Genomic DNA, 9,569 nt, shown 5'->3' with positions numbered 1-9,569 from the left:
ATAAAAAAAATTTAATTTTAATAAGACAAAATATCACATTTAATTCATAATTATTACATTTTTTTTCTCAAAAAAAGTCAAAAAACCTAAAATTCCTTTCCAAATCAGACTTTTTAGTACCATACTAAAATACTCAAAAAAAAATAAAAAAACTAGAAAGCCAACCCTAGTATTTGGTAATGTTTATAATTTATTTATAAAAAAATTAAATATATTTATATTTATTTTTTATAAAAATAAAAATATCACATGTGTTTTAAAGCTTAATTTTAAAAACAATTGTGATAGAAACCCCCCATACATACATGAGTGGATCACACACACACGCATCAAGGACTAAGATCAAATTAAGAGTCATGAAACCCCTAAAAAAAGAAGTCTCAAACATTTTTCTTTTAAAGCTTCCGTTTGGGAAGTTGGTTTGAAGGCTATTTTGGCTAAAACAGTTATAAAAAACAAAATAAGTTTGTTAGTCCAATGAGATAAAATATCACATCCAACTCATAATTATTACATTCTTTTTCTTACAAAAAATTTAAAAAAAATTAAAAATTTTTTTCAAATCAAATTTTTTAACTTCAAATTAGAATAATTAAAAAAAGTTAAAAAATCAAAAAGTAAAATCACTCTCCAAACGGAGAAAAAAAAATAATAATAAATGAGAAAAGTGGCCAAAGTGATTGCCAACTGCCAAGACTAATTGGTCATAAGTGATTTTTCAATAAAAGGCCATTACTAGCGGATGGTGACGGCAAAAATGGTTGTCAATAGTTAAAAATAATAGTCAAAAATAAATATTGGCCAAAGATGAAGGTCGAAAGAGAATAATATTATTGATGATAATTGGAGGTGAATTGTGGTTGCATAAAATTAATGGTTATAGACATAGTGATGATTAATGTGTAATGACAGAAAACGGAATAAATTTTAATTATTTTATAAGCAAATGAATCAAATCTTTTTCAGTTACTAGGAATTTTATAAAGAATAATGCTTGGGACCCCCTTTTGGGGGTCACCCCCTCACCCCCTTTGCCACGTGGCAGGGAGTGATTGGAGGAGCAGGAAAAAAAAGAAAAAGAAAAAGAAAAGGTAACCAATGAGAGAGAGAGGGGGTCAAAGGGGGTGGGGGGAAAAGGGGGATGAATCATTACTCTTTTATAAATTATTAACAATTTTTTAAAAATTAAAATAAACACCAAATTAGTTTTTGTTCACATTTTATTTTTTATTTTTTAAACCAAAAAAAAAAAATGATAAGGCTAGCATGTGTCCGAACGAGATTGGATTAGTATACAAACGTGAAAGAGTCCACATCAAATCTGATGATCTCACAAATAAGATCACTTCAGATCAACGGTGAATCTCAGTCGATTGTAACAAATACAAGCTTTATGACAATCACTAGGTAACTTCTCGACCAAATAGTTGCCAGCAAAGTCAAACAGTAACGCTCGCGAGTACGAGAGTGGCCCCACCCACACAGAACCTTCTCTCCTTACTCTCTCTCTAGACTTTCTCTCTCCTCTTTCGATACACATACATGTACACACTTGTCTCTCTATATTTTCTCTGCGAAGATAGAGAGAGAGAGAGTGGAAGCCATTGAAGGGGGTGGTGAGTGGGTGATTCTCAAGGAGAAAAGACTCCGTTTTTAGGGCTTCGTTTTCTTCAAAGAATCGAGACTTTGAATAGGGTATTTTTTTTTTAAAATCAAAACCCCCCATTGACTATCGTGCTCGCCATTGGAGTCACTGTAAGTCAGCTCTAATACTGCAAAAGCTCCAATTTTTATATCCTAAAACCTATACATATTTATTCGTGTAACTCTCTCTCTCTCTCCCGATCCCAAAAACACCACAGAGAGAGAGAGTGTGTGGGGATAGATAGATAGATAAAACAGGTCGACTATTTGTATCTATCTCCTTTTCACTCACTGTTCAAATTTAAAAAGGTAAACTTTTATCCGTACTGGGTTTGGTTGTATTATATATGTATATATCTATAACATATAGATTTGAGAGAGAGAGAGAGATGGTCAACTGGGTCTTTTTCTCTAATTTGGTAGTTATGTATTTTGTAAGGTATTAAAAAGTCCACAATGGGTCTGTTCATATGTCATGTATATCTGTGATATACAGTGGTTTGGATTTCACTTTCTCTTTTATGGGTTTCTTTTGCATTATCCCCTTTTCTCTGCCATGATTCGATCTAAAGAGTCAAAGGGTATCCCTGATTTTAAAATTACTTCTTTTTCTTATGTTTTAAGAGAGGAACTATAGAGAGAGAGAGAGAGAGAGAGAGAGATAAGGCTTTGGTTGTGTTGTACCAACCCTGTTTGGTTCTTAAATTTTGTGGGTTTTGGTTGGTGAGTTGAGAGGTCATCATTTCTTACCTTTACCCAGTAGCGCATGGTTAAATGCTCAATCTGAAAAGTCCTGGTAATGTCAAAGAGGAGATTAGAAAGAAAATCTTGAGATATCTAAAATTTGGAAGTGATATAGTGATCAACCTAGGGAAAGGAAGAAAGGTTTAGAAAGAGAAAGAGAAGAAAATAAATAAAGAAAGAAAGAAAGGGTTTTCCCCTAGTTTGATGAGTTTTGGGGGTTTCATTGGCAACCGTGGTGGTGGCGGCGGTGGCGATAGTCCCTACAACACCATGTCCACCGCTACAATAGGGCAGCCACCACCGGTCAATCCACCCATTGCCCAGCCTTTTTTCAACTCTCCGGCTGCCTCCGTTGCCTGTGTATGCTTCATTGGATTGTACATTGATATTATCTCAACAGTTCTATCATTTTTGTAAATGTTTTATTTATAGTTGATTTTTTATTGTAATTTTATTATAATTTATTTGTGTAGAAATCCAGGATGGAGGGTTTAGATGAGATGGCTTTGATGGGGGGAAATTTTGACCCTAGTCTAATGGGAAGGATCAAAGAAGATGGGAATGAAAGTAGGTCCGGGAGTGATAATTTCGAAGGCGGATCAGGCGACGATCAGGATGCCACAGGCGATAAACCGCAGAAGAAGAAGAAATACCATCGACACACTCCCCATCAAATTCAAGAGCTTGAAAAGTAAAATTTGCTACATTGGCACATATTGTTATTATATATTCCTTGTCTTGATCAATTACTAATATTGATTAGTGAGTTACTATTTGCTAACACAGTTGCTTTGTCTTTGTTTTGATAGTTACTTCAACAATGTCAGAAGACATCCTGATGATAAAGAAAGGTTGGAACTTGGTAAGAAGCTATCGTTGGATAGCAAACAAGTCAAGTTTTGGTTTCAAAATCGACGAACCCAATTGAAGGTAATTTCGGTACATTGTTTAGATCTTTCTATTCTTGATTTGCTTTTCTTTTCATGTGGAAAATTTTGTTCTTTTGAGTACTGGAAACTGAAATTAGTTAATCGAATCAGACCCAAGTTGAACGTTTTGAGAGCAGCATTCTCAAACGACAACATGAAGAACTCATGATGGAGAATATTACCATGAAGGAGGGCATGAGGAACCCAATTTGTGGTAATTGTGGTGGCCCAGCAATTTTAGGTGACGTATCTATTGAGGAACATAATCTCAAGGTTGAGAATGCTCGATTAAAGGATGAACTAAATCGGATCTCCATCCTAGCAAACAAATTCTTGGGGAGGCCAATATCGTCATTGGCTGGTTCCATCCCTCCATTGTCAAGCTCTTGCTTGGAGCTTGCGGTGGGAAGAAATGGTTTTGGTGGTTCAGTAGACACAACATTTCCCATTGGACTTGATTCTAAAGACTGGGTTTTGAATGCTTTGACCATGGCCCCAACACTGTCAACAATTGGCATGTCGGGCATTGATATACCTTATGAGAAAGCTATCTTTCTAGAGCTTGCATTGCGTGCAATGGATGAGTTGGTTAAGTTGGCTCAGATTGATAATCCTCTTTGGGTCCGAAGTTTAGATGGAGGAAGGGAAGTATTAAACCACGAGGAGTACATGAGGATTTGCCCACCATGTATTGGAGTGAAACCTAGTGGTTTTGTAACTGAGGCTACAAGGGCAACTGGCATGACGATCATCAATAGCTTGGCTCTTGTGGAGACATTGATGGATGCTGTAAGCTATTCAATCCTTTTATGATTGTTGACTTTTTTGTTTGTAATTTGTTAGAGCATCCTTATTAGACTACCTAAATTTTACCTTAAAATATTGTTAAAAAATTCATTCTCTATTTTAGAAATTACTTTTTCATTTATTTTCCCGACAAATTCCTTATTCTTTCTCTATTCTATTAAAATAATATTTTTAATTATTTTTATAATTAAATATTTTTTTAATAATAAAATTATAAAAACAAAGGAGCACAACAGCATAGCAGGAAGTAGCAGCAGAGGAAAGCAAAGGGGCGGTCGTCCGGCCGGACGATTGGGCGGTCATCCGGTCAACCAGTCAAGTTAATTTTGGACATTTTCCTTCTTTAGCTCCAGGACTCTCATGGGGATGTCCGGGGGGACATCCTTTGCACCTATAAAATAAAAATTTATTAGATATGAGGGAGCGGGAGCTACAGTGACTCCCTCTCTATTTGTAGGAAGTCACTGTAGCAATACTTATATTTTGGGGTTGGATAGGGGAACTGTTGGGGATGTGTTTTGACAAAAAAACTCCTTTTTGAGTAAGGAGGTAATATAAGGGAAGAGATGGGAATGTTATTACCCTTAGAGCATCCCCACCAGTTTACCTAAATTTTACCCTAAAATATTATTAAAAAATTCATTCCCTATTTTAGGAATCACTTTTTCATTTACTTCCCCCAACAGACTCCCTATTCTTTCTCTATTCTATTAGCAAACTCTTTATTTTTTCTTTATTTTATTAAAATATAATTTTCAATTATAAATTTAAAAAAAAATAAAAATCATAAATGTATACTGCAGTCCCTAAATAAAGCAAAGCAGAAAAAAAATATAAGGGAGCTACAGTGACTCCCTAAAAATAGGGAGTCACTATAGCAAAAATTAATTTAAGGGATCATTTAGGGGATCTGATGCAGGTGGATAAGGAGCCATTTATCCCTTAAAATAGGTAAAGGAGGGGGTTTAGGGGCTTTGGTGGGGATGCACTTAGTTAATTGTTGTCGTAGTGTACCTCCATGATGTGGAAAAAGTTGGTTTTTAAAAAATATAATACTGTTTTCGACTAGATTGTTTTTGTCACCTTAGCGCAGAATCTGCTATTTTTGGCCCCAGATGTTTTCTCTTATTGTCCCGTCTCTTTTTTTTTTTTTGGTATTTACCTTTGAATTATGAATTGGTATACTGTTTGATATATGTAATGTCTGATAATCACTTAATATGCATTCCTTTATGTAGAATCGATGGACAGAAATGTTCCCTAGCATGATTGGTAGAACATCTATCATTGATGTGATTTTCAATGGCATGGCTGGTACCCGAAATTGTGCTCTACAACTGGTATTGTTCTTTTTTCAAGTTTTTATATTTTATATTTATAATCTTTTTCTTCGTGGCTTGAACTTGATAGATTATACATTGTAGATGCATGTTGAGTTCCAAGCTCTTTCGCCATTGGTCCCTGTTCGACCTATGAATTTTCTCCGGTTCTGCAAGCAACATGCCGAGGGTGTGTGGGCTGTGGTTGATGTGTCTGTTGACAGTATCCGAGAATTTTCAGATGCGCAAACATTTGTGAATTGCAGGAGGCTTCCTTCTGGTTTCTTTGTGCAAGATATGCCAAACGGCTATTCCAAGGTAATCATTAATTCATTATCGTAACTTATTATGAAACTTTTAGAGTTCTCTTAATATGTTGGTGTTGCTTGTCTGGATATTTTCCATTTTAGGTTTAAAATTAAGTGGTCATTGCAACTAGCAATTCAAATTTGATGTTATTTGGACTCTAAGCACTGCTTTGACTTGTGCTTGCTAAAATTTGTTTTGTTTCTATTATTTAGTGACCATATCCCGATTTCTTTGCGGGGCTTGCTCTTAATCACATGTAGTGGGATTGTTTCTAAAAATCCAAACCTTCTAAGATTATTTTCTTGACACAGATGCTTATACAGATTAAATTATTGTGGAGACTATAAATTTGAAGGCTAGGGTTGTTTAGTTTGTATGTATTTATTTCACTGCTATTTCAGAGATGTGCTAACCAAGAGTGTTCACATTTTAATATTGTTGAACTCTTTAGTTATAATATTTCTTCATTTGAAATTTCTGACTCGGGTTTTTCTGCTATTGTTGTATAGATTGTTTATTAGGTGCTTCTACTCTCTCTTTCTCTCTCTCTCTCTCAGATTGTTTATTGTCCACAAAGCTGTATTACCTGGATAGAGTTTTGGTTGTACTCTTTTTGACTTTAAATAATTGCCTCTATCTTGTTTTTTACAAGAAAAAGTAGCTGTTTTATAATTGAATTCAAAATGTTTTGGTCATATCTTGTCCTAGGTAACATCACCCATTAATGGTTGACTTTCACAATTTGTCTTTCCTAGATCCTGTATTGTGCAATCTTGATGTACATTAACCTCGATATTGTAAAAAAAAAAGGAAGGAAAAAATTCTTAGTTTTCCCTTGTGTGGTTTTGTTAGAGATCTCTATCTCACACGCACTCGCGTATGCGCCGCACCGCACTGCACTGCACTGCACATGCACACGTGGTACTAACCGATTAATTGTTGCTTCTCAACAAAATACGAGGTTGTGTTTTCCTCAAACAGAAATGATGCTAAGGGCTGTTTGGCATATCTCAGAAGTGAGTCCTGCTTGGCTCGTATATTAGAATAGACAACATTCAACAAATTACGGAAGGCCTTGTAGCTACCTTTGTGAAATGGACTTTAATGGATTTATTCTTGGGAAAATATCAAATGTCGATCTTTCCCTTGAAATTGCCATGTAGAGAGAGGTGATTCATGTGTTAACAGGACTCTATAGAAATTTCATAGGAAAAGTAGGACTTGCTAGGAATTTTCCTTTTCTTTTGCTAGGTGCCCAAGTGATATTTCAGCATCCCAAACATGTTCTCTCTCTCTCTCTCTCTCTCTGTTGTTTTTTGTTTTCTTTTAAACAACTAACAATGGATGCGCATGCTTAATAGCATGTTGAAGATTATAATTACAAAGACTATGCAGAACATGTAGTAATTATAAAAAGTAAATCGCAGATTATGTGGGTTGAACATTCAGAATACGACGAGAGTGCCGCCCATCATCTCTACCGGCCATTATTGAGATCCGGCATGGGCTTTGGTGCACAAAGGTGGCTCGCCACCCTACAAAGGCAATGCGAGTGCTTGGCGGTCCTCATGTCCTCTTCCATCTCTTCCGAAGATAACCCAGGTCCAGCTTCAGTTGAATCAATTTTTTTTACTTCTCCGATGAAAAATGTAATCGGTTGGTTTCTAATACAGTTCCATGTTTCAACAGGAGTTACTCCGACCGGTAGGCGAAACATGGTTAAGTTGGCGCAGCGCATGACTCGCAACTTCTGTGCCGGGGTTTGTGCAACCATGCACATGTGGCAGCTGGTTCAAGTCGGAAATGTGGGTGAAGATGCAAGGTTGATGATTCGGAATAGCATGGATAATCCTGGTGAACCACCCGGGCTTGTTTTGAGTGCCACGACATCTGTTTGGATGCCTGTATCACATCAACGGCTGTTTGATTTCTTGAGAAACGAGCAGACGAGGAGCCAGTGGGACGAATTGTCTCACGGAGGGCCAATGCAAGAGATGGTTCGTATTACCACAGGCCAGGACTGTGGTAACTGTGTTTCTCTTCTTCGTGCTACTGTGAGTATTTGTCTACTTATCATTTGATTAATATGGCCTGTGCTGTCTGTTATGGATTGATGCGTTTATTTGGACAGAAAATATTTTTCACTTTTGACCGTGGTAATTGTGTTTCTCTTCTTCGTGCTACTGTGAGTATTTGTCTACTTATCATCTGATTAATATGGCCTGTGCTGTCTGTTATGGATTGATGCGCTTTTTTGGACAGAAAATGTTTTTCACTTTTGAAAAAGGTGGAAACTGTTTTCTAAAGTCTTAGCACTTTCACCACACCACCACCTCCATGACCACCACCAGGTTGACCCCCTCCTCATCTCCGCCACCACTATCACCTTGACCCCCTCCTCATCTCCGCCACCACTATCACCTGCCACCACCTTCACTACTAATACAACATTAGTATATTAGTTTAAAGTTCGCAACTGAATATAGTAATACGTATTTTTACGGAGCGTCAAATTACTTTTCCTTTCCCTTCTTCTGCTCTACTAAGCTTTCATGCATGTAAATTGCAGGCTGCTAATACAAATCAGAACGCAATGCTGATATTGCAAGAGACACAGACAGACGTATCGAGCTCGCTCATAGTGTACACAGCAGTCGACATACCTGCAATGCAAGCGGTAATGAGTGGTGGAGATTCAACCTCCGTGGCTCTCCTTCCATCAGGATTTGCGGTAGTTCCAGACGGTTTTCCTGACTCTGTGGGGCCTAGCAACTGCGACGGCGCTTCGGTCAGAGAACGTGGGGGCAGCGGCAGTGGGTCTCTCCTGACTGTCGGGTTCCAGATATTGGTCAATAACCCGCCTTCAGCCAAGCTCACAATGGAGTCTGTTGACACCGTAAACAATCTCATCTCTCGCACAATTCAGAGGATCAAAGCTGCACTTAATTGCGCAGCATAGCATTAATTAACCATGTCTGTTTTGTTTTGTTTTGTTTTTTTTTTTTTTTTTCGAGGGGGGAAAGAAAAACTATATATAAGATGATATATGTAGGAGAAGAGAGGAGAAGGGAGGGAGCTTGAGATGAAAATTCTCACAAAAATGGTGAATGCTTGCTGGGTTTTTGAGTCAAGAACGAACCCTGGTGAACCTCTGCCGAGTGTTGAAAGTAAAATTCACAGTTGCTAAAACCGGGTAGAGGGGTGGTGGTTCGGGTATTGACTCGGTAGACCTGCGAGTTAAACTCAGCTCTCAATCGTCAATTGCCTTTGTTGAATAATCTCATCTTTATATAAGGAAAAACATATGATTGAACTGTTTTGTTTAATCCAGGTTCTAATATTTATGTTTTTTCAAGTAGTATATATGAATACAAAAACCAGAACTGGACACAAAAATGGACTCATTTGTAAAATTTTGTCCATTCAATTGTATTCTTTGTCTGGTTTTTTGTTTTTGTAGTAGAATTGAATTTTGTTTTTGTTGGTCTTGAATGGTATCTCTATCTTTTGTCGCAGCTAGTCTTAGAGTTATGTTCTGAATTTGAATGAATGCTTACATGGTTTGCTTGTTCTGCAATCCAAATTTATGCTTTTGTTGCCATTTGAGTTCTCTGAGGCTTTTTGCTGGGAGCTTTTATTTACCCAGTAAATTGGTCTCATTAAATCCACTCCTTGTTAACTCCCGAGTTAGTCACTGTGCGGTTCATGAAAATTATTTTGAAATTTATTTATTTACACCAATTTTTAAAGGACATTTAGTTACACCAATTTTAAAACTTTAAAATTTTATTCTAACTTTTGGGGATAAATTTAGTGT

General features: G+C 36.8%; 1 protein-coding gene across 4 annotated transcripts; it reads left to right on the top strand.

The window, feature by feature from the left end:
* Positions 1-1,475: 1,475 nt before the first annotated feature.
* On the top strand, positions 1,476-9,078 carry LOC114289168 (homeobox-leucine zipper protein ANTHOCYANINLESS 2). Of its 4 annotated transcripts, none has more exons than XM_028232840.2 (9): positions 1,476-1,755; positions 2,862-3,079; positions 3,198-3,318; positions 3,429-4,106; positions 5,363-5,464; positions 5,549-5,761; positions 7,180-7,354; positions 7,442-7,806; positions 8,322-9,078. In XM_028232840.2, the coding sequence occupies exons 2-9, from the start codon at positions 2,871-2,873 to the stop codon at positions 8,709-8,711; spliced, it is 2,253 nt and encodes a 750-aa protein (XP_028088641.2). In that variant the 5' UTR covers positions 1,476-1,755; positions 2,862-2,870; the 3' UTR covers positions 8,712-9,078. The 4 variants fall into 4 exon arrangements, 3 of the variants coding, with proteins under 3 accessions (XP_028088641.2, XP_028088642.2, XP_028088640.2); XM_028232841.2 differs by having other exon boundaries at positions 1,563-1,953; XM_028232839.2 differs by having other exon boundaries at positions 1,572-2,748.
* Positions 9,079-9,569: the final 491 nt, after the last annotated feature.

This window comes from Camellia sinensis, chromosome 8, assembly GCF_055761805.1.
Source record: "Camellia sinensis isolate YWXY chromosome 8, ASM5576180v1, whole genome shotgun sequence".
NCBI classification, from domain to species: domain Eukaryota; kingdom Viridiplantae; phylum Streptophyta; class Magnoliopsida; order Ericales; family Theaceae; genus Camellia; species Camellia sinensis.
This window is presented reverse-complemented; position numbering and strand designations above follow the sequence as displayed.